The sequence below is a fragment of the Equus quagga genome, chromosome 11 (genome assembly GCF_021613505.1).
Source record: "Equus quagga isolate Etosha38 chromosome 11, UCLA_HA_Equagga_1.0, whole genome shotgun sequence".
NCBI lineage: Eukaryota > Metazoa > Chordata > Mammalia > Perissodactyla > Equidae > Equus > Equus quagga.
Window position 1 is genome coordinate 57513711 of NC_060277.1, and position 26932 is coordinate 57540642.

General features: G+C 50.7%; 1 protein-coding gene across 2 annotated transcripts in view; it reads left to right on the forward strand.

Moving 5' to 3' along the window:
* The first annotated feature begins 685 nt into the window (after nucleotides 1-685).
* Nucleotides 686-26932, forward strand: part of SLC5A10 (solute carrier family 5 member 10) — a 74127-nt gene continuing 47880 nt past the window's right edge. Inside the window, exons 1-5 of one of the 2 annotated variants that reach the window (XM_046674831.1) lie at nucleotides 689-881; nucleotides 18294-18365; nucleotides 18636-18740; nucleotides 19125-19184; nucleotides 19894-19998. In XM_046674831.1, the coding sequence (XP_046530787.1) occupies nucleotides 768-881; nucleotides 18294-18365; nucleotides 18636-18740; nucleotides 19125-19184; nucleotides 19894-19998 (456 nt within the window). In that variant the 5' untranslated portion in view covers nucleotides 689-767. Of the gene's footprint in view, nucleotides 882-18293; nucleotides 18366-18635; nucleotides 18741-19124; nucleotides 19185-19893; nucleotides 19999-26932 lie in introns of both variants that reach the window. The other variant, XM_046674832.1, reaches the window with a different exon arrangement.

Below are 26932 nucleotides of genomic sequence, written 5' to 3' on the forward strand. Positions count from 1 at the left end.
CCTCCTCAGAGCGACTGCTCCGAGCATGACACTGGATAGCGTGTAGAACAACCAAGCACATCCCCCGGCCCCTCACAGGCTCTCGCCAGATATCAGTCTCTCTGTGGTGCTGGGCAGACCCACAGGGACCCAAATGAATGGTCAGGTGGTGGGGCTCAGGCCTGTTTCACTGGTCTAGAAAAAAAGGGCGGAAATGTTGATGACAGGCCTTTATTGTCCGACAGGGGCACTCTCTGGGGCCAGGACTGTCGTGGCTGGAATAAACCACATAATGCAGGACTTACCATCCCAAGTGGCTCTTGGTCCGCTCACAGCCCAAGGGCTGCAGGAGGGCTCTGCTGCCCATCACAGTGGTGTCCCCAGAGGTGAGGCCTCTGTCCCCAACCTCCCACGCTGCTCCTACAGATTAAATGTAGATTGGGCCACCTGTTAGGTGACTCAGCCCTTTCTTTCTGGGACCATCCTGATCGCCTTTGGATCCACTAAACTCCTTGTATTTTCCCCAAACCTCCTCTGAGCTCCAGGAGGCTCCTGTCCCCCTCCCCCAGCTCCCCCAGCTCCTGCCTCTGGATTTGCTCCCCACACGGTGGGGCGGGGGGGGCGGTGGGGGGAGAGGGAGCTGCACTTTGAAGCAGTTTCCCAGCAGGCGGCCATACAGTGGGCTGGGGATGCCACGGGCCTGCTCGGTTTAATGATCAATTTATTGCCTGCCAGGAGGCCCTTTCCGGCCCTCGGTCCCTCCACTCTGTGCTGGTGGCTGCTGCAGGATGACAGCAAACAACTCCACTGCCCACTCCCACGCGTCCGGGCCGCAGCTTAGCGTGGCGGACATCATCGTCATCACCGTGTATTTTGCCCTGAACGTGGCCGTAGGCATATGGGTGAGAGGACCACGGTGGGCGGCCAACCAGGGTGGGCGCTGGGGCCTGGGGACAGGGGTGGCACGTCCCTGCGGCATCCACAGGGTCTCCCCCGGAGGCCCAGGGCCTGCTGGGGTCCTCCTCCCAGCCCTGGGGTAGATTTGTGGGAGACCTCCACCAGCCCCTTTCTCTCTTTGGGCACCAGCTTCTCTGCCCACAAAGTGAGGAAGCGGCAGGCCGCTCTGACGGACAGGCCCGGTGGGCAGCTCCCTGGGCTGGCGGCTGACCAGCTGGAGCCCCTGCGTGGCTGTTCCTCCTCGCTTCCATGTCGGGTGGGCTCGCGGGGTGAACTCCGCCTGAACAATAGGATCACAGGGTTCCCAGCTGCACCCAGACCTGCTGGGTCAGAATCCAGAGGCGGCAGGGGCCTGCGGGGCCTGGGGATCTTTAGGGTTAACACGTTCCCCGGGGCCTCTGCGTCTGCCGGCCTAGTCCAGTTTATAAGCCAGCTCCTCACGCCCTTGATAGGAAAGAGAAGCGACCTGAGCCCCTCACAGACTCCAGTGGGGGCACCGCACAGACGGCCTGTCCTCCCACAGCCCTGGAGAAAAGGCCAGCCCCTTTAGCAGGGGAACCCTCGTGCCCCCAGGGACTGGGACTTGCCTGGTGAGCCCCAGGCCCCTGCACGGAGGAGAGGCGCCTGTCTATTCGTGATGCTGACCTCGCAGGCCTTCCTGGCAGGGAGGTGGCCACAGTGAGCCAGCCAGCTTCGGGTCTGCGGAGGTCCCCAGGCCAGCGGTCCTCAGCCCTGCGACGCTGTAGCCATCCTCTTCTGGGGGAGAATAAACGCCCCTTCCTATCTTCGCTGGCTCCCAGCCCAAACCCAAGGGTGGAAGACTCATCTCGTCTCCGGCTCTGGCATCCTAGGAGGCTGCTCGGCTTTCCGGGCCTGGGGGTCCTGATGTATAAGACGGACACACCACCCAGCTCTCCCGAGTCCCAGGCCGGGGTGGGAGGAGCTCTCCTACTGGAGGTGCCTGTGCGCGGGGACCCTGCTGTCGCTACTGGTTCAGTGGCGGGAGCGGTGCGGGTGTGCTGGGGCTGGCGGAGGTGGTGGTGGTAGCAGTAGTGCTGGTGGTAATGGTAGTAGTGATAGGGGTAGTTGTACTGGCGGTGGTAGTAGTGGTAGTGGTGGTGGTAGTGGCAGCAATGGTGGTGGCAGTGGTGGCTGTAGTCGTGGTTGTAGAAGTGACAGCAGCAGCAGCAGTAACGGGAGTTAACTCCCATGTGATTAAATAGTAAATCGCAAGTCGCCCAGGGGTGGCCATCAGGAAAGCTAGATTCTTGTCCTGGCGCCGTCTGTGTACTTGGAGCAAGTCACTTAACCTCTCTGGGCCTCAGTTTCCTCAAACACACCACGTAGGTGGCTGTTCCAGGGAGCACAAGGGGACATAAGATGGGAAAGCCTATGGACAACCAAGCGTGCCCTTTCCTGGGAGAGTCGTTGGCTGGGAATTCATAGCAGGGAGCTGCATGGCGCAGACCAGGCCACAGAGGCTCCCCGGGTGAGGGAGGTGAGAGCTGGGCCCGGGAGGGCAGCAGCACCTGCAGAGGGACGGGGAGGTGAGAGCAGGCCTTCCCGGCAGCGCAAGCGGGACTTCAGTTGGAAGGGGGGCTCAGGCCCAGCAGCCCTGGCTGCCCAGGACCCCCTTGCCCAGCTCCGCCTTCCCGTTTGCAGGCTGCTGTTGCAGGCGGTGGGGCTGCGGGAGCTCTGACATGTCTCCAAGCAGGCTGTGCGCCCAGCTGGGTGCTGCTGGCAGAGAGCCGTGAACAAGTGCAGGAAAGAATGGGGCGGATGAGGAGCGTTCTGGGGCCGGACCCCGCAGGGACCAGATGCAGGTGCTCGTGGCCCAGAGGCAGATGGAGCAAGCTGTGCAGGTGCAGCCCTCTGAAGGAGCCTGATGGGGGTTAGGAAGGCCAGAAGAGGGCCTTCAAGAAGATGTTGCAGGAGGAAAGGACCTTGAGCTTAGCCTTTGCATCCATTAGGCTATCTGTTAACAAGTGACAGAAAACCTATTTCAAATGAGCTCAAACACCAAAGGAAATGCAACGACATCCATACTGAAAAGCTAGCAATAGAGAAGGCTTCAGGTGCAGTGTGACCCAGGGGTTCCCAGTATCATCAAGGCTACAGCTGCAGTTCACTGTGGTTCTCTCCACCTCCATCTGTGTGTGGCTTTGTCTTGAGCCCGTTTCCCTCATGGAAGCAAGATGCCCAGCCTACTGGTTGAGCTTGGGTTCAAATCCTGACTCCACCACTTACTAGCCGGATATCCTTTCACCCCTGAAAGCCTTGGTTTCCTCATTGGTGGTATGGAGACAATCAGGGTACCTACTTCATGGGGCTGTTGTGAAGACAACACCTCATACAGGTAAAGCACTGGGAACCAACTCTGCCACAGAGGCTCTCAGTGGATGTTAACTAGGTATACATGGCTGCCAGCAGGCCCTGGAGCCCAGATCCCTCGTCCACCTCTCAGCACACCAGGAGCAATCCCAGCTTCACTCTGACTGCACCCCCTTAAGTCAGTGACTGTCCCTGAGCCCAGCGTGATGCCTAAGGAACGTGAGAGGCTCTGTGACTTAGACGTCTCAGGGCCGCTGGAGCTGGAGATCGGGTTGAGAGCACTCAAGCCAACTGCTGGGAAGGACAAGGCCCCTTTACAAGGGAAAGGGAAATAAGGAGGGGATTGGCAATGCCCGTCATCTCCTTGACAGAGGAGAGGACACACAGGAAAAAGGGTGGGCTAAGATCTGAGCTACTCCGGAGTTGTGCTGTGCACAGCCTGCACAGCTGGATGTGGTCATCCTTGCTAAGACCGTGAGAACCTTCAGACTGTGCTGCATTCCGTGCAGCTGGGTCACAGTGCACAGAGAGACAATAGGGGGCTGGGGCTGGAGAGAGGCAGGCAGGAGCGACATCAACGTGAGCTTGGAACGACAGATCTGGACAATTTGGTTTAATCACCCTGAATATGGGATGGTGGGGGGGCAACTAAAGTCAGGGAGAAAGAGGCCGTATATTGATTGATATATGTGTTGTGAAAAAGAAATGCAAAGTATGTATCTAGATACACTTCCTGTGTCCCTCTTTTCAAGTTTCTCCTGTTTTCAATTTCACTTCTTTTCAATGCCTCTTGTCCAGATAGCACTAAACGGGGCTTGAAAAACCCACCTGATCACTGGCCCTTGTTGGACACCAGGCACCGCTGTCAGCATGTTACATGTGTTACTCATGCAACCCCGTAACAACCCTACAAGGGAAGAACTTTTATTTGGCCCATGTTACAGAAAAGGAAACTGAGGCACGGCAGTTAAGTAACTTGCCCAAGGTCGCATGGCCAGGAGGAGGCAGGATTTGCTCTCAGACACTCTGACTTCAGATTTTTCATTCCATACACAGGGAGAACAAATTCTATAGTCTCTTCCCCCAAAAGAGGCATGCAGGAATACTCAAGTGATAATTTTTAAATTGTATCAGAAATATAAACATTAGAAGTAAGAAGCCCAGGCCAAAGGGCTTCAGGCTCGTTGGCTCAAAGTCCTCATCAGCAGGCAGAAAGGGAACCTTGGCTCAGCTGCTCGCTGCGGGGTGGTCTCGCAGGGGTCAAGGCTGAGGCTTGACCTTCAGGCCGCAGTAATTCGCCTGAGGCTGTTTCTCTGACCAGCGACCAGAAGCTGGGGGAGCCTGGCCCCGCCAGTGTGTGGCGCTGTAGTCAGCGGTGGGGGTCGGTGGTTTCACGGTCGCTGGCTCCCTCTTGGGTCTGTGTCCATCCCTCTCTGGGCCAAAAGCTCTTCCCGGGGGACCTCGGGCCAGAGCAAGCTGGTCCAGAACAAGCTGGAAATGAGCGAAGCCCAGGAGAAGCTGATCGCTGGGTCCCGGGCCTGGGGTGGTGGGCTGTGGATGGGAAGCTGCCTGCCTCTGTTTTTTTTCTTTTTAATTGACTCATATTCATACAACACAAAACTCTCCATTTTAACCATTTGAAAGTACACAATTCAGTGGCATTTAGGATATTCACAATGTTGTGCCACCATTGCGTTTATCTAGTTCTAAAACATTTTCCTCGCCCCAGAAGGAAAACCCATACCTACTGTTGACCTTAAAAATAAAACTGGGGGCCAGCCTGGCCCTGTGGCCTAGTGGTTAAGTTCGGTGCACTCTGCTTCAGAGGCCTTGGTTTGTGGGTTTGGATCCTGGGGGTGGACCTACACCACCCGTCAGCTATTGTGAGGCGGCGTCCCACATACGAAATAGAGGAATACCGGCACAGATGTTAGCTCAGGGCCAATCTTCCTCAGCAAAACAAACAAACACACAAGCAAAACCCAGCCAGTTATTTTACCAGCAAAAGGGGTTTATTCAGGAATGACAGAGCAACTGCAATTCGGGGCATGAAAGCTATGGTGAGACACAGGCGGGTACAGGGGACAGAGGGAAGGTCAGGTTTTACTGGGTTTTTGGAGGAAATTGGGGAGGGTTGTTTTGAATGAAAATTCACTGGAGAGCGTGAGTTGGAGGTTGCGCTGGTTTCCCCTTGGCCACAAGCCATGGTTAGTGGATCGTTGCTGGGGCAGGGACTAAGCTTCCTTCTTTTTCTTAAAAACAGGGGATGGTATTCCCATGTGACTGATGCCCTCCCTTGTCAAAATAATTCTCAGCTTCCCCTCCTGCCGGTTACGCCGCTGCACCGAGTGCTGTGTGAGCTCCCTTCTCAGGGCTTCCTGACTGTTTTTTTTACTGAGTTCATAATAGTTTACATCAATGTGAGGTTTCAGTTGTATGTTATTTCTTGACTGTCATCACATAAGTGCTCCCCTTCACTCCCTGTGCTCCCCCCCCCCCCCCCCCCCGCTTCCCCTGGCAACCACTGAACTGTTCTCTTTGCCCATGTGCTTGTTTATCTTCCACATAGGAGTGAAATCATCTGATGTTTGTGTTTCTCAGTCTGGCTTATTTCACTTAGCATAATTCCCTCCAGGTCCACGTTGTTGCAAATGGGATGTTTTTGTCTTTTTTTCTGGCTGAGTACTATTCCATTGTATATATAGACCACACCTTATTTATCCAATCGTCAGTTGACGGGCACTTGGATTGTTTCCACGTCTTCGCTATTGTGAATAGTGCTGCAGTGAACATGGGGGTGCATATGTTACTTTGGGTTGTTGATTTCAAATTGTTTGCGTAGATACCCGGTAGTGGGATGGCTGGGTCATATGGTAGCTCTATTTTTAGTTTTTTGAGGAATCTCCATACTGTTTTCCATAGTGTCTGCGCCAGACTGCATTCCCACCAGCAGTGTGTGAGGGTTCCCTTCTCTCCACACCCTCTCCAACATTTGTTATTTTTAGTCTTAGTGATTATAGCCATTTGAACAGGTATAAGGTGATATCTTAGTGTAGTTTTGATTTGCATTTCCCTAATGATTAGTGATGCTGAGCACCTTTTCATGTGTTTATTAGCCATCCGTGTATCTTCTTCGGAAAAATGTCTGTTCCTACCCTCTGTCCATTTTTTTTTTAATTGAGTTAATGATAGGTTACAATCTTGTGAAATTTCAGTTGTACATTATTGTCTGTCAGTCGTGTTGTAGGTGCACCCCTTCACCCTTTGTGCCCACCCCCCACCCCACCTTTCCCCAGGTAACCACTAATCTGTTCTCTTTGTCCACATTTTTAAATTCCTCATATGAGTGGAGTCATACAGAGATCGTCCTTCTCTATCTGGCTTATTTCACTTAACATAATCCCCTCAAGGTCCATCCACGTTGTTGCAAATGGGACAATTTTGTTCTTTTTTATGGCTGAGTAGTATTCCCTTGTATCTATGTACCACATCTTCTTTATCCAGTCATCTGTTGATGGGCACTTAGGTTGCTTCCACATCTTGGCGATTGTAAATAATGCTGTGATGAACATAGGGGTGCATGGGACTTTTGGGATTGCTGACTTCAAGCTCTTTGGATAGATACCCAGTAGTGGGATAGCTGGATCGTATGGTAGTTCTATTTTTAGTTTTTTAAGGAATCTCCATACTGTTTTCCATAGTGGCTGCACCAGTTTGCATTCCCACCAGCAGTGTTTGAGGGTTCCTTTTTCTCCACAACCTCTCCAACATTTGTTACTATTTGTTTTAGTTATTTTTGCCATTCTAATGGGTGTAAGGTGATATCTTAGTGTAATTTTGATTTGCATTTCCCTGATACACAGCGAAGATGAACATCTTTTCATGTGCCTATTTGCTAGCCATATATCTTCTTTGGAGAAATGTCTGTTTGTGTCTCCTGCCCATTTTTTGATCGGGTTGTTTGATTTTTTGTTGTTGAGTTGTGTGAGTTCTTTATATATTATGGATATTAAACCTTTGTCAGATGTATGACTTGCAAATATTTTTTCCCAGTTAGTGGGTCGTTTTTTTGTTTCAATCCTGTTTTCCCTTGCCTTGAAGAAGCTCTTTAGTCTGATGAAGTCCCATTTGTTTATTCTTTCTATTGTTTCCCTTGTCTGAGAAGACATGGTGTCCGGAAAGATCCTTTTAATACTGATGTCAAAGAGTGTACTGCCTACATTTTCTTCTAGAAGGCTTATGGTTTCAGGTCTCAGCTTTACGTCTTTGATCCATTTTGAATTTATTTTGGTGAATGATGAGAAAGAATGGTCAATTTTCATTCTTTTACATGTGGCTTTCCAGTTTTCCTAGCACCATTTGTTGAAAAGACTTTCTTTTCTCCATTGTATGCCCTCAGCCCCTTTGTTGAAGATTAGCTATCCATAGATGTGTGGTTTTATTTCTGGGCTTTCAATTCTGTTCCATTGATCTGTGCACCTGTTTTTGTACCAGTACCATGCTGTTTTGATTACTGTAGCTTTGTAGCATGTTTTGAAGTCAAGGATTGTGATGCCTCCAGCTTTGTTCTTCTTTCTCAGGATTGCTGTAGCAACTCGGGGTCTTTTGTTGCCCCATATGAATTTTAGGATTCTTTGTTCTATTTCCGTAGAGAATGTCATTGGGATTCTGATTGGGATAGCACTGAATCTGCAGATTGCTTTAGGTAGAATGGACATTTTAACTATGTTTATTCTTCCAATCCATGTGCATGGAATGTCTTTCCATCTCTTTATGTTGTCATCCATTTCTTTCAGAAAAGCCTTGTAATTTTCGTTGTATAGGTCTTTCACTTCCTTAGTTAAATTCACCCCAAGGTATTTTATTCTTTTTGTTGAGATTGTGAATGGTATTGTGTTCTTGAGTTACTTTTCTGTTAGTTCATTATTAGAGTATAGAAATGCTACTGATTTATGTAAATTGATTTTATACCCTGAAACTTTGCTGTAGTTGTTGATTACTTCTAAAAGTTTTCCAATGGATTCTTTGGGGTTTTCTATATCTAAGATCATGTCATCTGCAAACAGTGAGAGTTTCACTTCTTCTCTCCCTATTTGGATCCCTTTTATTCCTTTTTCTTGCCTAATTGCTCTGGCCAAAACCTCCAGTACTATGTTGAATAAGAGTGGTGATAGAGGGCATCCTTGTCTCGTTCCTGTTTTCAGGGGGATGGCGCTCAGTTTTTGCCCATTGAGTATGATGTTGGCTGTGGGTTTGTCATATATGGCCTTTATTATATTGAGGTGGTTCCCTTCTATCCCCATTTTGTTCAGAGTTTTTATCACAAATGGCTGTTGGATCTTGTCAAATGCTTTCTCTGCATCTATTGAGATGATCATGTGGTTTTTATTCCTCAGTTTGTTGATGTGGTGTATCACATTGATTGATTTGCAGATGTTGAACCATCCCTGTGTCCCTGGTATGAATCCCACTTGATCATGATGTATGAGCCTTTTGAGGAATTGCTGAATTCGGATTGCCAAAATTTTCTTTAGAATTTTTGCATCTGTGTTCATCAGCGATATTGGCCTGTAGTTCTCTTTTTTCGTGCTGTCCTTGTCAGGCTTTGGTATCAGCATGATTTTGGCCTCATAGAATGTGTTAGGAAGTGTTTCATCCTCCCTAATTTTTTGGAATAGCATGAAAAGGATAGGTATTAAATCCTCTCTGAAAGTTTGGTAGAATTCCCCAGGAAAGCCACCTGGTCCTGGGGTTTTATTCTTTGGGATGCTTTTGATGGCTCTTTCAATCTCTTTCCTTGTGATTGGTCTGTTCAAATTGTCTGCTTCTTCTTGACTAAGCTTTGGGAGATTGTAGGTCTCCAAGAATTTATCCATTTCCTCTAGGTTGTCCATTTTGTTGGCATATAGTTTTTTGTATTATTCTCTTATAATCCGTTGTATTTCTGTGCAGTCTGCTGTTATTTCTGATTTTGTTTATTTTAGCTTTCTCTCTTTTTTTCTTTGTAACTCTGGCTAGGGGTTGTTAATTTTATTTATCTTCTCAAAGAACCAGCTCTTTGTTTCATTGATCCTTTCTACTGCCTTTTTTGTTTCAATAGCATTTATTTCTGCTCTGATTTTATTATTTCTCTCCTGCTGACTTTGGGCTTTGTTTGTTCTTCTTTCTCTAATTCAGTTAGGTGTAGTTTAAGATTGCTGATTTGGGATTTTTCTTGTCTGTTAGGATGTACCTGTATTGCGATGAATTTTCCTCTTAATGCGGCTTTTGCTGTATCCCATACGAGTTGGTATGGCATGTTATCATTTTCATTTGTCTCCAGGTATTTTTTTATTTCTTCTTTAATTTCTTCAATGATCCATTGCGTGTTCAGTAGCATATCGTTTAATCTCCACATCCTCGTGCCTTTCTCAGCTTTTTTCTTGTAATTAATTTCTAGCTTTGTAGCATTATGATAGGAGAAGATGCTTGTTATTATTTCAATTTTTTTAAATTTGTAGAGGCTTGCCTTGTTTCCCAACATATGGTCTATCCTTGAGAATGTTCCATGCGCACTTGAGAAGAATGTGTATTCTGCTGGTTTTGGATGGAGTGTTCTATATATGTCTAATAAGTCCAACTGTTTTAACTTTGCATTTATCTCCACTGTTTCTTTGTTGATTTTCTGTCTGGATGATCTGTCCATTGATGTGAGTGGGGTGTTGAGGTCCCCTAGTATTATTGTGTTATTTTGGATATCTTCTTTTAGGTTTGTTAATATTTGCTTTATGAACTTTGGTGCTCCTGTGTTGGGTGCATAGATATTTATAAGCATTATTTCTTCTTGATGAAGTGTGCCTTTGATCATTCTATATTGGCCCTCTATGTCTCTCTTTACCTGCCTTATCTTGAAGTCTGTTTTGTTTGCTTTCTTTTGTTTGCTGTTAGCTTTCAGTATTGTCTTCCACCCCTTCACTCTGAGCCTGTGTTTGTCCTTGGAGCTGAGGTGTGTTTCCTGGAGGCAACAAATTGTTTGATCTTGTTCTTTAATCCATTTTGCCACTCTGTGTCTTTTTATTGGTGAGCTCAATCTGTTTACATTGAGGGTAAGTATTGATGCATGTGGAATTAATGCTGGCATTCTGTTGCTCATTTTCTGGTTTTCCTGTGTTTCCTTTGTTTCTCGTCCTGTGTGTTTTAGCCTACCCATTGACTTCTGCAATTTCTTATGCTGGGTTTCTTAGATTTTTCCTTATTTATGTTTTGTGTCTCTGTTCTGTTTTTTAGTTTAGTGGCTACCCTGAAGTTTATATTCAGAATCTCGCGTATAACATAGTCCATTTTCTGGTGGTCTGTTACTTCCTTAGCCTAGACTGTTTCAGTCCCTTTCCTCCTCCCCTCCTAAATTATTATTTCCATCTCTTATTCCAACTGGTGTTGTGAGTTTGTGGTTAGAGTGATAAGACTGTCTTTGCTTTGATGATTTACTTCCCTTTATCCTAATGCTATAGTTGAATGTTTGCTATCCTATTCAGATTCTATCTATTTGTCTCCCTACTCTGTGTTTTGTGGCCCTTTTCTCCCTTTTTTTCTTATTTCGGGTATGAGAGCCTTCTTGAGGATTTCTTGTAGTGGAGGTCTTGTGACTACGAAGTCCCTTAGCTTTTGTTTGTCTGGAAAAGATTTAATTTCTCCCTCATATCTGAAGGACAGTTTTACTAGATAGAGTATTCTTGGCTAAAGATTTTTATCCTTTAAAGTTTTGAATACGTCACTCCAATCTCTCCTAGCTTTTAAGGTTTCTGTAGAGAAATCTGCTGAAAACCTGATAGGGGGTCCTTTGTAGGTTATTTTCTTCTGCCTGGCTGCCCTGAGTATTCTTTCTTTGTCATTCATTTTTGCCAGTTTTACTCTATATGCCTTGCAGTAGGTCTTTTTACATTGACAAATCTAGGAGATCTGAAAGCTTCCTTCACACACATTTCTCTCTCAATCCCTAGATTTGGGAAGTTCTCTTCTATTATTTCATTGAGCACACTTTCTGCTCCATTTTCCTTTTCCACGTCCTCAGAAATTCCGATTATTCTTAAGTTGCATTTTCTCATTGAGCCAGCTATTTCTCTGAGACTTTCTTCAGTTTTTTAAATTCTTAGTTCTCTTTCTTCCTCTGTCTGGAGCCATTCAGCCTGTCTATCTTCGATTATGCTAATTTTCTCCTCCATGGTGTCTACATGGGCATTCAGGGAATCCGTATTCTCTTTTATCTGATCCATTGTATTTTTCATCTCTAGTATTTCTGATTGATTCTTCTTTATAGTTTCACTCTCTTTTGTGAAGTAACTCCAGAACTCATTGACTTGTTTCTCTATATTTCCCTTTACCTCATTGAATATTTTGAGGATACCTATTTTGAACTCCTCTTCACAAGCCCTCAGGACCTACTTTTGTATTTTTATTGTTTTCCTTTTGGACCAGAGATTTTACAAATTGCTGGATGGTAGAGGAGCGGTTTTTGCGCATGATGCTATTATTCGGTTGCAGTTACAGGCTGTCACCACCAGATGGGGGTCGAGAGCCGCATGTTCTGAGCCCTGTGCCTTCAGCCCTGATGGGGTACGCAGTGCCGGTTGGGGGAGGAGGGGCACCTTCTCTTGCGCCCTGACCTGCACCCGGATCAGCTCTCGCTCTCTGGTCTCCTGGGGCCCTGGCTTGATGGGATTCCCCCACGCAAAAGCTTTCTCCGTTAGAGGGTTTCTACTGCATGGGCGGCGGGAGTCCTGGATAATCCCGGATGCACAGCCCCTTCCCCCGCTCCTTCCTGCACCCGCGGCAGCGATCCCAGCCTCTAGGGGAGGTAGCAAAGTTCTCTCCTACCCCATTCCAGCTCCTCCGAGGCCGGCTCCAGCCTCTCCGCCCTCTGTTGTTTGGCTGCTGTGGGTCTCCAGTGATTTCTGTTATTAGGATTTTTTTCTTTGGTTGGAAAGCAGTGGCTCTTGTTGGTTGTAATTTGGAGGGGAGAGAGTCCGGGGTGAGCTCACGCCGCCATGTTGCTGACATCACTCCTATGAAACCTCTGCCCATTTTTTGATCAGGCTGTTTGTTTTTTTATTGCTCGGTTGTGTGAGTTCCTTATATATTATGGAGATTAACCCCATGTCAGATACATGATTTGCAAATATTTTCTCCCAGTTGGTGGGTTGTCTTTTGGTTTTGATCGTAGTTTCTTTTGCCTTGCAGAAGCTCTTTAGTCTGATGAGGTCCCACTTGCCTATTTTTTCTTTTGTTTCCCTTGTCCAAGAAGACATGGTATTCAGCAAGATCCTTTTAAGATCAATGTCAAAGAGTGTACTACCTGTATTATCTTCCAGGAGTTTTATCTTCAAGTCTTTGATCCATTTTGGGTTTATTTTTGTGTATAGCATGAGATAATGGTCTACCTTCATTCTTTTGCATGTGGCTGTCCAGTTTTCCCAAAACCACTTATTGAAGAGACTTTCCTTTCTCCATTGTATGTTCTCAGCTCCTTTGTCGAAGATTAACTGTCTGTAGATATGTGGTTTTATTTCTGGGCTTTCAGTTCTGTTTCATCAATCTGTGTGCCTGTTTTTGTACCAGTACCATGCCATTTTGATCACTATGGCTTTGTAGAACGTTTTGAAGTCAGGGATTGTGATACCTCCAGCTTTGTTCTTTTTTCTCAAGATTGCTTTAGCAATTCAGGGTCTTTGGTTGCCTCATATGAATTTTAGGATTCTTTGCTCTATTTCTGTGAAGAACGTCATTGGATTTCTGATTGGGATTGCATTGAATCTGTAGATTGCTTTGGGTAGTATGGACATTTTAACTATGTTTATTCTTCCAATCCATGTGCATAGAATCTCTTTCCATCTCTTTATGTCATTATCAGTTACTTTCAGTAATGTCTTATAGTTTTCATTGTATAAGTCCTTCACCTCTTGGTTAGATTTATTCCTAGATACTTTATTCTTTTAGTTGCCATTGTAATGGAATTGTATTCTTGAGTTCTCTTTCTGTAAGTTCGTTATTAGAGTATAGAAAAGCAACTGATTTTTGTAAGTTGATTTTGTACCCTGTAACTTTACTGTAGTTATTAATTATTTCTAATAGTTTTCCGATGGATTGTTTTGGGTTTTCTATATATAAGATCACGTCGTCTGCAAACAGCAAGAGTTTCATTTCTTCTCTACCTATTTGGATTCCTTTTATTCCTTCCTCTTGCCTAATTGCTCTGGCCAAAACCTCCAGTACCGTGTTGAATAAGAGTGGTGATAGTGGGCATCCTTGTGTTGTTCCTGTTCTCAGAGGGATGGCGCTCAGTTTTTGCCCATTGAGTATGATGTTGGCTGTGGGTTTGTCATATATGGCCTTTATTATGTTGAGGTAATTGCCTTCTATGCCCATTTTGTTACGAGTTTTTATCGTAGATGGCTGTTGGATCTTGTCAAATGCTTTCTCTGCATCTATTGAGATGATCATGTGGTTTTTATTCCTCAATTTGTTGGTGTGCTGTATCACGATGATTGATTTGTGGATGTTGAACCATCCCTGTGTCCCTGGTATGAATCTCACTTGATCATGGTGTATGATCCTTTTGATATATTTCTGTATTCAGGTTGCCAATATTTTGCTGAGAATTTTTGCATCTATGTTCATCAGCGATATTGGCCCATAGTTTTCGTTTTTTGTGTTGTCCTTGTCAGACTTTGGTATCAGTGTGATGTTGGCCTCATAGAATGTGTTAGCAAGTGTTCCATCTTCCCTAATTTTTTGGAATAGCTTGAGAAGGATAGGTATTAAATCCTCTCTGAAAGTTTGGTAGAATTCCCCAGGAAAGCTGTCTGGTCTTGGGATTTTAGTCTTTGGGATGATTTTGATTACTGTTTCAATCTCTTTACCTGTGATTGGTCTGTTCAAATTATCTATTTCTTCTTCTTTTTTTTAAGATTTTATTTTTCCTTTTTCTCCCCAAAGTCCCCTGGTACAGAGTTGTGTATTTTTAGTTGTGGGTCCCTCCAGTTGTGGCATGTAGGATGCCGCCTCAGCATGGCCTGATGAGCAGTGCTATGTCCGCACCCAGGATTTGAACCAGCAAAACCCTGGGCCACCGAAGCAGAGTGCATGAACTTACCCACTCAGCCACGGGGCCGGCCCCTGTATTACTTCTTGATTCAGCTTTGGGAGGTTGTAAGACTCTAAGAATGTATCCATTTCCTCTAAATTATCCATTTTGTTGGCATATAGTTTTTCATAGTATTCTCATATAATCTGTTGTATTTCTGTGGAGTCTGCTGTTATTTCTCCTTTTTCATTTCTGATTTTGTTTATCTGAGCTATCTCTTTTTTTTCCTTGTAAGTCTGGCTAGGGGGTTGTCAATTTTATTTATCTTCTCAAGGAACCAGCTCTTTGTTTCATTGATCCTTTCTACTGCCTTTTTTGTTTCAATAGCATTTATTTCTGCTCTGATTTTATTATTTCTCTCCTTCTGCTGACTTTGGGCTTTGTTTGTTCTTCTTTCTCTAATTCGGTTAGGTGTAGTTTAAGATTGCTGATTTGGGATTTTTCTTGTCTGTTAAGATGTGCCTGAATTGCGATGAATTTCCCTCTTAATGCGGCTTTTGCTGTATCCCATACTGAGTTGGTATGGCATGTTATCATTTTCATTTGTCGCTAGGTATTTTTTTATTTCTTCTTTAATTTCTTCAATGATCCATTGCTTGTTCAGTAGTGTGTTGTTTAATCTCCACATCCTTGTCCCTTTCTCAGCTTTTTTCTTGTAATTAATTTCTAGCTTTATAGAATCATGATCGGAGAAGATGCTTGTTATTATTTCAATTTTTTTAAATTTGTAGAGGCTTGCCTTGTTTCCCAACATATGGTCTATCCTAGAGAATGTTCCATGTGCACTTGAGAAGAATGTGTTTTCTGCTGGTTTTGGATGGAGTGTTCTATATATGTCTATTAAGTCCAACTGGTTTAGCTTTTCATTTAATTCCACTGTTTCCTTGTTGATTTTCTGTCTGGATGATCTGTCCATTGCTGTGAGTGGGGTGTTGAGGTCCCCTGCTTTTATTGTATTATTATTAATATCTTCTTTTAGGTTTGTTAATAGTTGCTTTATGAACTTTGGTGCTCCTGTATTCAGGGTATGGATATTTATAAGTGTTATGTCTTCGTGCTAGAGTGTCCCTTTGATCATTATATATTGCCCCCTTTGTCTCTCTTTACCTGTCTCATCTTGAAGTCTACTTTGTCTGATATAAGTGTTGCGACACCTGCTTTCTTTTGTTTGCCATTAGCTTGGAGTATCGTCTTCCCCCCCTTCACTCTGAGCCTGTGTTTGTCATTGGAGCTGAGATGTGTTTCCTGGAGGCAGCATACTGCTGGGTCTTGTTCTTTAATCCATCTCTCCACTCTGTGTCTTTTTATTGGAGAATTCATTCCATTTACATTTAGGGTGATTATTGACATATGAGGGCTTAATGCTGCCATTTTATCACTCATTTTCCAGTTTTCCTGCGTTTCCTTTGTTTCTCATCCTGTTTGTTTTGGTCTACCCATTGAATTATGTAGTTTTTTTATGATGTGTTTCTTTGTTTTCTCCTTATTTATTCTTTGTGTCTCTGTTCTGCTTTTTTGTTTAGTGGTTACCCTGAGGTTTCTATTCAGAATCTCGTGTATAAGATAGTCCATATTCTGATGGCCTCTTGTTTGCTTAGTCTAAACCGATTCAGACTCTTTCCTCCTCCCCTCCTAAATTGTTTTTCTCACATCTTATTCCATCTTGTGTTGTGAGTCTGTGGCTAAAATGACAGGATTGTCTTTGTTTTTGGTGTTTTCCTTCCCTTTAGCTTAATGCTATGCTTGAGTATTTGCTAGCCTATTCCTATTCTGTCTACCTATTTATCTCCTTACTCTGTGCTTTGTGACCCCTGTCTGCAGGTTTTTTTTTTTCAGGTATGAGGCCCTTCTTGAGGATTTCTTTTGTGTGGGGTTCTCATGGCTACAAAGTCCCTTAGTTTTTGTTTGTCTGGGAAAGTTTTTATTTCTCCCTCATAGCTAAAGGATATTTTTGCTGGATAGAGTATTCTTGGCTGAAAATGTTTGTGTTTGGAAGATCTGAATATGTCATTCCATTCTCTCCTAGCTTGTAAGGTTTCTGCAGAGAAATCCACTGAAAGTGTGATAGGGGTTCCTTTGTAGCTTATTTTCCTCTGCCTTGCTGCCCTTAGTATTCTTTCTTTGTCATTCATTTTTGCCAGTTTTACTACTATATGCCTTGCAGCAGGTCTTTTTACATTGACAAATCTAGGATATCTGGAAGCCTCTTCCACACAGACTTCCCTCTCTTTCCCTAGGTTTGGGAAGTTCTCTGCTATTATTTCTTTGAACATGCTTTCTGCTCCATTCTCCTTCTCAAATACCTATAATTCTTATGTTGCATTTCTTAATTGAGATGGATATTTCTCAGAGACTTTCTTCATTTCTTTTTAGTCTTAGTTCTCTCTCCTCCTCTATCTGGAGCATTTCAATATGTCTGTCTTTGATTGTGCTGATATGTTCCTCTATGCTGTCCACTCAGGCGTTCAGGGAATCTGTATTTTGTTTTATCTCATCAATTGTGTCTTTCATCTCTAATACTTCTGACTGATTCTTATTTATAGTTTCCATCTCTTTTGTGAAGAAGCTCCTGAACTCGTTGAATTGTTTCTCTACATTCTGTTTAACCTCATTGAGTTTTTTGATGATAGCTATTTTGAATTCATTGTTGTTTAGATTACGTATTTCTGTCATATTTCCTCAGGACTCAATTCTGGGTACTTGTTTTCTCTCTGGTCTGGAGATTTGATGTAGTGTTTGATATTGCTAGAGGAGGTGGGTTGGATCTTAAGCATTCTGCTATTGTTTAGTTACAGTTACCACCTATCGCCACTGGGTGGGGGTCAAGAGCCATGTATTCTGAGCCCTCTGCCTTCAGCCAAGATCCCAGGCAGTGGAGTGGGTGCAGGGCAGGTGGGGGGAGAGGTGCTTTCTCCTGCATGCACTCCAGGCTTTCTCGCTCTGATCTCACTATCTTGCTCTCCTGGGGTGTTGGCTCAATGTCACCCCCCCATGAAAGCTTTCGCCCCAGTAGAGGTCTTCCCTCTAGGCTGCACAGGCCTTGGTGGTCCTTGATGTTCCTATGAACGAACATCCCATGCCCTGTTCCTTCCCTCACAGATCCTTTCACGGTCGCAGATCACAGTCTTTAGGGGAGGGAGCGAAGATTTCTCCTACTCCATTCCAGCTCCTCCGAGGAGACCTCCAGCCTCTCCACCCTCTGTCATGTGGCTACGTGTCTTGCCTACGTTTTTATGTTGTGTTAGGATGTCCTCTGTTGGAGGATGGATGCCTCTTTTCATTGTATGTTAGAGGGGAGAAATTCCTGGGCAAGTCCACTCTGCCATGATGCTGATGTCACTCTCCTCCTTTCTCTTTAAGTGAGGTTTCCTTTATTTATTTTCACGCTGTTAGCAGTCACTCTCCCCTGCCCCCCCTTCCCAGCCCCTGGCACCACTAAGCTACTTTCTGTCTCTATGCATTTACCTGTACTGGACATGCATATAAATGGAATCGTAACATCTGTGGCCTTTTGCGTCTGACCTCTTTCGCTTAACAGAATGTTTTCCAGGATCACTGTGTAGTAGCGTGCATCAGCACTTCATTCGTTTTCATGGTTGAATAATATTCCACTGAGTGGATAGACCACAATTTGTTTATCCATTTATTAGTTGATGGACATTTGGATTGTTTCCACCTTTTGTCTGTTGTGAACACTGCAGCTATGAATACTCAAGTACAAGTTTTGTTTGAGTATCTGTTTTTAGTTCTCTTAGTTATACACCTAGGAGTGGAATTGCTGGGTCATAGGCTAATTGCATGTTTAACTCTTTGAGGAACTGCCAGGCTGTTTTCCATAGTAGTGGCCCCATCTTACATTCCCTGCAGCAATGCATAAGGGTCCCAATTTCTGCCTCTGTCCTTGCAGTCCTCATGTCGGGCCAGCAGGAACACAGTGAGCGGCTACTTCCTGGCGGGCCGGGACATGACTTGGTGGCCGGTGAGTGGCCCCTGACTCCTCCCACCCCCGCTTGGGGCGTCCACACCTGACATCTACATCAGCTAGCATCCACAGCCCTTGGGTCGGCCACTTTGCGTGTCTTCCTCCCCAAGGTCACCGCCCAGGCCGGCTTGAGCAGCCTAGGCTGAGGCTGGCAGGGGGTCCCCGAACTTGGGAGGTAGGGATGGGGTGTGGGAAGTTGTGTAAAGTGCAGAGGCTTTGCAGTCTGGGTGGGCCTGCAGCTGATTCCCTCCCCTCTCTCCCCTCCAGATCGGAGCCTCCCTCTTCGCCAGCAGTGAGGGTGCGGGCCTCTTCATCGGACTTGCAGGCTCGGGCGCGGCTGGAGGCCTGGCTGTGGCGGGCTTCGAATGGAATGTGAGCTCCTGGAGGGGCATGCAGGCTGCCGGAGGGCGTGGCAGCCTCGAAAGGCCTTGGACGGGGGGCTCCGTGGGAGTCCACCCCCAATGGCGCAAGGGCACCTCCCAGCAGCTCGAGTCAGCCAATGTCCAGATGGGCTCTGTGTTGCGGTGTCCTTGGGGACGTCTGGTCTTCCGAATGCCAGCACACTGGATAGGCCAGTGGAAAGGGAGCTCTTGGCCTTGGTCCAGGCCATCTGTTTACAGAGGCACAGGGAGGGGAAGGAGTCACCCCAGGTTGTCATGCAGGTCAGGCCTCCAGACCACTGGTCCAACTGCGTCTCTGGAGCATGTCTTGTGGGAGCTGTGCCTGTTGTCCTCACCCTGCCTTTGTACCCCTCAGGCCACGTACGTGCTGCTGGCCCTGGCGTGGGTGTTCGTGCCTATCTACATCTCCTCAGAGGTGAGTCTGCTCCTGGGACCTCAGGACAGCCTCTCCTGGGTCTGGGCCCTGGTGTGAGTTGGTGGTGGTTATGGGCAGGAGCCCCTGGCTTCACTCACAAGTTGGGGATCTCTCAGCGCTGGGTTTGTAATTAGTTCAACTAACATTCTTACCAACCCACCAAGGCAGGTCCCCAGGACCTCAGCCCGGGCGCCTTGTCTGATGGTTTCCACTGGCCCTGCGTGCTGCATCTTGGGGATGATGCTCCACCTGCCCGGGCAAACAGGCTGCACACCTAGGCACACACCTGGATGGCGCGCCTGGGCAACACTCGACTCTGCCCTCTCCTTTAGCCCCAGCTGGGCAGTCACTAAGTCCAGTGGATCCCATTTCCTGCATCTCTCTCAGTGTGCCCCCTACTCTGCTCCTCACTGCCACCTTCCCCATCCAGCCCATCATAGCCCATGTGGATGTGTCACAACAGCCTCCAGACTTGTCCCGCTGTCCCCAGCCACAGCCCCTCCAATCCGCTCCTCTTATCAGCCCTGGAGAGCCAACGTCAGGCTGCAACTCCCCTGCCGAGCACCCTGAGGACATGGTCAGAACCCTTAGCCTGCAATTCAGGGCCCGGCGCCAGTCGGGAGGCCGGGCCCTGCCCTGAGAAGCCCCTGGCCCTGAACGCCGGGCGTGGTCTCGGGCAGTGCTTACCCCACGCCCCGTGCCTCCCCAGATCGTCACCATGCCTGAGTACCTTCAAAAGCGCTTCGGAGGCCAGCGGATACGCATGTACCTGTCAGTTCTGTCCCTGCTTCTGTCCGTCTTCACCAAGATATCGGTGAGCTGCTCCCCACCCCAGCTTCCACCCGGCATAGCCTCTGAGGGCCCCTCCAACGGACCTGACATCCTCTCATCCATCTCTGCCCTATTTGACAGTAGGGGAAACTGAGGCCCAGAGAGGGACAATGACTTGCCCAGGGTCACACAGTGAGTCTGTGACGCTGGTCCAGGGGCCCTGGAGTGTAGGCTCGGCAGCCTGCACAGCTGGGGGCAACGCGGAGGCCCCAGGCTCTAGATGCTGGCACGTCAGGTGGACTCTCAGTCTGAGAGCTTGGTGGGGTCCGGGCTTGGCCTGGGCGTCCTCCCGGGGAGCCGGGACCGCCCACCAGGGGGCGCCGAAAGCCCGCGCGTCGGGCCGGTTCCGAGGCTGCGCGGAGCCGAGGCTTCCGCCTGGGGCGGCAGCATCCCGGCCGAGTCCAGGCGGCCGCACCTGCCGACCGCGGGCGGCCCTCCCGGTGGGCGCCCCCGGCCCCTTCTCCTGGGCCTGGCCCCGGGCCGCGGGCAGGGCCGGAGGAGAAAGCACACCTCGGCTGTCAGTCGGCACTCGCTGGGGCTTGGCTTTCCCGGGCCCTGATTTTACGGATAGGGAAACCGAGGCCCAGGGAAGGGACAGAACTTGTCCCAGGCCTCCGGCGACGTCGCCGTGGTTCCCGCGCCTGCTCGGGGCGCCGGGGCGTAGGCGTGGGGCTGGAGCGCTCTCTCCTCGGCGGGGAAGTCGCCTCCGGGTCCCGTCAGCTGGGCGCGGGACGGGGACAGCCCGGGCGAGCCGCTGATGTGCGGGGAGCGCGGCCGAGGGGCTGAGGGTCGCTGGTGGGCCGGGCCGCGGGCAGGGCGCCCCGGAACGAGGCCCTTGGAGGCGACGGCTCCTCGGGGGCCTGGTCCACCCTGAGCCCTCTCTGGGCCCCGACGGGGGCTGACCTGCAGCTGACCCGCCCCTCGGCCCTGGGTGCGGAGCAGCCGGCCCGGAAGCCAGGGACACGGAAATAAGTGAGAGCCGGGCCGTGTCCCGCAGGAGCGGAGGGGCCCGTGTGTCCACGGGGAGGGGCGGCGGCGAGCCTGCTGGGGGCGGCCTTTGAGCTGGGCTCTGATGGAGGAAGGGATACAGCTGGGGCAGGGGGACAAATGCCAAGGAGAATGGGGCACTGTAGGATGTGTCTGGGGGGTGGTCGAGTCAGGAGTCTAGACTCTGGGGGTCTCTAAGGCAGACGCTTTCGGGGACGAGGTAGGAAACTGTGAGGAGGAGCTGGGAGTGAGGTAATCGGGAGCGATGGAGACCGAGGCGACCCGGAGAGCGTGCTCCAGCGTTCACAGCACACAGATCTGGCGCTGCATCTGGTCTCAGGCTGCCGGTTCCCCACCCCCCGCCTCGAGGGCTGCAGGCAGAGATGGGGTTGGGGGTTCTGATTGTAAGGGGTCAAAGTAGCCAAAGGGCATCAGGCCTTTAAGCAGGGGAGTGACACGGTCAGGTCCGTTTGTCCCTCTGGCGCCTCCCAGAGGATGGACTGGAGGAGACAGAGGTGACAGGCCGGGAGGGCCTGCGGCGAGGTGGGGGTCTGGCGAGGCCGAGCTGTGGGCACAGGGGTTCTTTCACCCCCAGTCTCATCCTCTTGATATCTCCGCAAAAGAGTTTCTGTCTCACTCTCAGAGCAAGCTTACAGTGGGTGGCTTGGGTGGGACTTCCAGAAATGGCGGAGGGGTAAGTGGGAGGGTCCTCAGAGACCATCTTGTCCTGCAGCCCCAATTCACTGATGAGCCCGCTGAGACCTAGAGAGAGGCCGTCACCCACTCAAGGTCAAGGTGGATCAGGCAGAGATCAGCATTAGAACACCAGCCTCAGTCCCCCAGCCCAGGGGCCCGACCGCTGCCCCACTGCACTGACACAGCCAGGAAGTGACACTTCAAACTCCACTTTGTGGTGGGGAATGACTCAGTTTACCCACCGATAAAATGGGGAGCAGCTGACGTCAAGCCTGGGGCTTCAGCGCCAAGCGGGTCTGTCCGGATGAAGCAGAGGGAAATGAGAGGAGCACCTCTGCTGGGCTTGGCTTGGGAGGGATGGGGCTGTCCTGGCTGATGGCTTTGGGCTAAGGCTGTTTGAAGTGTCCAGCCGGCCCCCAGAGCCTGTGACCTCACTGGGCTGAGCCCAGGGAATGCCCCATGTGTTTGCACATCCGGAAGCCATCTCAGCTGCAGCCTGTCTGCTGCCATCCCCCAGGCGGGGACACTGGTCTCAGAGACAACATGTGATGGCAGAGTGCAGAGATCCCCACCCTGATCCTCAGACGGGGCTGGGGGGAACTGAGCTCTATCACTGTGTGGCCCTGGGTCAGTCATTTAACCTCTGAAAAATAGAGAAATCTGGCATGACACCCCAGGCCAGTTAGAGTAAAGGCCAACTGTGGCCTACAAGGCCCTCCAAGGTTTGGCCCCTGCTATGTTGCTGCCCTCACCTCTCCCTCTTCTGTTGCACATGTCACTCCAGCCACACTGGCCTTGAACTTCTGTGAACATGCCAGGCACAATACTGCCTCAGGGCCTTTGCACTTGCTGTGGCCTCTGTCTAGAATACCCTAGATATCTCCGTGGGGATTCCATCCATATCCCCCTCCTCTCTCAAGCCTTTCAGATCCCTCCTCCTCAACAAGGCCTACCCCTGCCCCCGCAGGTCCATGCGTCCTTACCTGCTCGCCCTTTTTCATACACATACTGTCTTCTGGCAGGCCGAATGATTTACGTCTGTCTCCTTCATTTTCTCCTCTGTTCACTGATGTATCCTAGTGCCACTATGCACCCGGCACACCTCACATGACTGAGTGGAAGACACATGCCAGGGGTCAGTCAGCTCATTTTTTCTGGGAAGGGCTAGAGAGTAAATATTTCTGGTTTTGTGGACTATGTGCAAACTATTTGCCTACGCCGCTGGAGGGCGGAAGACAATGCCCTTGGGCGCGACTGGATCCGCTCTGTGGGCGCTAGCGCGCCAAGCCCTGTTATTGGTGAACGTGCCTATTTACTGAGCACCTACTGTGCGCCAGGCGTTGAGTGAGCCCAGGATGGTGAACACGCTTTTCGCTCTCAGGGAGCTTGTGTTCTAGACAGTGAGATAAATGAACTGACCAGTACAATTGTATGAAATGGTGAAAGTGTGACAGAAGCAGCAAAGGCAGGGCTGAACTCGAGAAGGGAGAGAGCAGGGGAGCCGTCAGGCTGGAGTTGGGGAGAGCGGCCTGGGACGAAAATGCTGGCCTTGAAGCAGCATCCCAGGCCGGCAGCTACAGGAAGCGGGTGGGCCCGGAGCCTGTGGAGCCATGGCCGGGCGAGGACCAGGGGCGGGAGGGCGCTGGTGGCGCAGGGCTGGGGCCGGGCGGGCGGTGGATCTGGTTCTGCGTCGGGGGAAACGCAGAGATGTCCTGATCTTCCTCCCAACCAGCCCAGTGGGCGCTGGCGTCGGGGCTTCCAAGGGTGGAGGCCTCAATGGGGATGGGCAAGCTTTGGGGGCAGGGGATGTCAGGATGACTTTGGGGAAAATGCACAGTAAACTTGTGGTAAATGTCAGTGAGAACCACCTCAGCTTCTCTGCAACCCTCTGAAGCGGGGAGAGGAGGGATTCCGTGTGGGGGTGGCCGGCGCGGGGCAGGGCAGGGGCCCCCCCGAGGGCGGCCTGCAGATGAGCCCCAGCCTCCAGTCAGCTCAGCGGGCAGCCCCGCGCGCCCCCTCAGCCTCGCTCCCCCAGTGGCCTGGGCTCAGGTCCCTGCACGTCCGAGGAGACGGTGCAGGAGAGGGCCCCCTCTGTCCAGACCAGGAGCTCTCAGTCCCCAGGGTCGGCCCAGCGGCCTCGGGCCCTGCCTCATGGCCATGACCACGGGCTTCGTGCGGTCTTCTCCGTGCCGCGCCCTCTTCCACGGAGTGGAGCGGGCCGTCACATCTACCTCTCAGAGCCGCAGGAGACGCTGGGAAGAAGGTGCTTGGGCAGCTTGCGGCACACGGCTTACCGAGCCCCAGCCAGCACTTCCCGGGGGAGCAGGCCTCGGAGGGTGGCTGGGTGTCTGGGCACGAGACGAGGGGGAGCAGCCGCTGCAGGTAGAAGGTGTGGTGTGGGTGCGGCCTGGGCATCATGCTTGGGGAAGAAGGGACGGGAGGTGGTGAGTGCAGTTGGTGGCACATGAGTTTGGAGTCAGATCACAGGAGAAAGCAGATGACCCCGGGCAATGGCCTGCAGCAGCGGGGAGCCATGGCAGGTTTCTGAGTGAGGGTGGAGCAGCGGCCGGAGGAGGCACAAGGCCCTTGAGAGCAGCCCCTCCTTTGAGATTCAGCTCCCTGGTGTTGTTGTTTCGATCTTGTTGCCAGAGTTTTGCCACTGTGGGCAAGTTCCTCCGGCTTGGCCTCCCCATCTGTGCCCACGGGGAGTTAGATCCAATTCTGCATCTGCTCCCCGGCCGCCCAGGGAGGGAGCCACAGAGGGGAGTCGGCTCCCTTGGAGGTCTTGCCTGCCCTTCCCCCAGCCTCCCCAGCCTGCAGGGGTCTGCAGAAGGGTCCAGCAGTGATGGAGGGCGCTGGGCACCCCTGCCTGCGTGCGGGCACAGGTGCCTGCCCCTCTTCACATCCGCTCCCCCATTTTACAGATAAGGGCCACTGAAGCTCAGGAGGTGAAGTGACCTGCTCAAAGCCAGGTGACCGGGACACAGTGGACCAGGGACACTGACCCAGTTCCGTGTGGCTCTGGGTTCAGGGCTCTTAGCTTCTACCAGGCTGCAGCCTGCCTGGGCCCACAGGAAAGAGAGCCAGGTCTGCAAAAGGAGAGGTCAGATGGGACCGCGGACGTCTAGAGGGCCTCCTCTGGGGACTCCTCGGAGCCTGCAGGCGAACGCACAGTGGTTGCTGTGGCTCCAGCAGCAGCAGCATGTTTACCAAACGCTGCGTAGAGCCCTGGAGGGAAGACAGCAAAGTCCCACCACAGCCCCTTTGTGCTGTTCCTGCCGCCTGTCACACACCTCGTCACTCTTCAGGGCCTACTGCCACGGCAGGAAGGGATACAGTTGTCCCTCAGTATCCGTGGGGGATGGGTTCCAGGACCCCTGCGGATACACAATCTGAGTCCGTTAAGTAAAATGGCGCAGTATTTGCATACATGTAACCTACGCTCACCCTCCTGTATACTTCGTCGTCTGTAGATTTCTTACAAGACCTAATACAACGTAAATGCTGTGTAGTTGTTATGCTGTATTGCTTAGAGTCATGACAAGAAAAAAAAGTCTGTACATGTTCAGTACAGACACAGCCATCCTAGGCCTGTGGATGCACAGTTGGTTGAACCTGCAGATTCAGGACTGCAGACATGGAGGGCTGGTCATAACTGTCCCTGAGGAGCAGAGGGGTCAGGGGAGCAGGGCGTCTGCGAAGACTGAGTTCTGAAAGATGAGATGCAGAGAGTGGAAAGTTCCAGACTGAGGGACCTGGTGAGCCGCGAAGTGCTGGGTGCGGACCGGCGGCAGCTGGTGTGACCAGCGTCAACTGTGCTTGTGAAGGTCGGGCGCCCAGACCAGGCCTCCACTCTAAGGGCGGCTGGGGTCCAGGGAGGGGTCCTGAGCAGTGGCTGGAGGATGACCAGGTGGAGGGGGTGCTGCTGCTTCCTGGCCTTCTCTTGCCTGACAGCTCGTCTCTGATATCTGCCTGGGCCTGACCTTACGAAAGCCCTTGCCCTCCCTGTGCCTCAGTTTCTCCTGTGGTCTCATGGGGCAAGGAGCTTGAAGAGTCCTTCCTGCCTCGACATTCATCGGCTCTGAGCTTCTCTGCTGGGCCTGGGGGGGAGACCCCTCCCTCCCCCAGCACACACTCATTCTCTCATGCGCACACACAAACTCCCCCACACGCTGCCAAAGCCAGGGGCCCAGTGAGAGAGGCCGTTCTGAGCCCCTCCTCCTCTCCAGGAGAGGGGAGAGGAGGAGCCTGCAGGGAGAGGTGCAGGGGACGTGGGCTCTGAGGGAGATGCCGCTTCATGTGGGCCTGGGGCCTGCGGGAGCAGGGGCTCCAGGAGCCTGGCTCTGGGCAGTGCTGGTTGGCTCCCAGTTGGGCCAGCCGCAGGGGCAGCCGGAAGGGGCCGGCACCCCTGAGCCTCGTGTGGACTGGTCCACGCACTGGCAAGCTCAGCTGCCCCACAGCCTTGCCCAGCCTTCTCAGGAGTCTCTCGGCCCCAGAGGCTGTATTCCGGGTTGTCTCCCCTCTGCCGAGCCAGCACAGAACGGCAGGTTTGGAAATCTGGAGGGGGTGCAGCCCGCTGCCCAGCCCCGAGGTCCTGCAGGACGGGGTGCTGCCCTCCTGCCCTGCAGGTGATTGCGGTCTGTGGGCCCGTTCCTGCGAGAAGGTCGTAAGGCTTGCCTCGGGCTGCAGCTCCTGCCCCACGTGCTGCCCCAGGGTCAGCCTGAGACATGGTCCCGGCTTTAGTTCCAACCCCACTGGGGAGCAATAAGCAAGACCAGCCCTCTGTCCCCCAGCCCACCCCGGGCACAAGTCCGGTCTCTTGTCCGGGGGACCCCTGCCTAACAGGGCGCAGAGAACAGGGGGCGCACCCAGCTGGACGTGGGCCTGGAGGCCAAGGCATACGGACCCGTTTTCTGAGGCCCACTAATCCGGGGCCCCCAGGAGCCCTCGTGGCCTCCTCGTCAAGGAAGAGGGAACTGAGGGGACATCGCTCTGCCTTTGCCTCCCCGGGCAGGGCCAGAGGCAACAACGCTGCTCCTGGGGACACCAGCCACTTAGCACTTTCCTAACAACAGCACATCCCCTGCACGTGGCTCGTCCACAGCTAGGACCTCCTCCAACCCCCACGACAGCCCCGGCAGCGAGGGGTCTCCCTTTGCTCATCTGTGGGGCACTGAGGCCACACGGCGGGCGAGCGAATGGTGGAGTCGGGGCTGGCTCGCACTGTGGGTCCT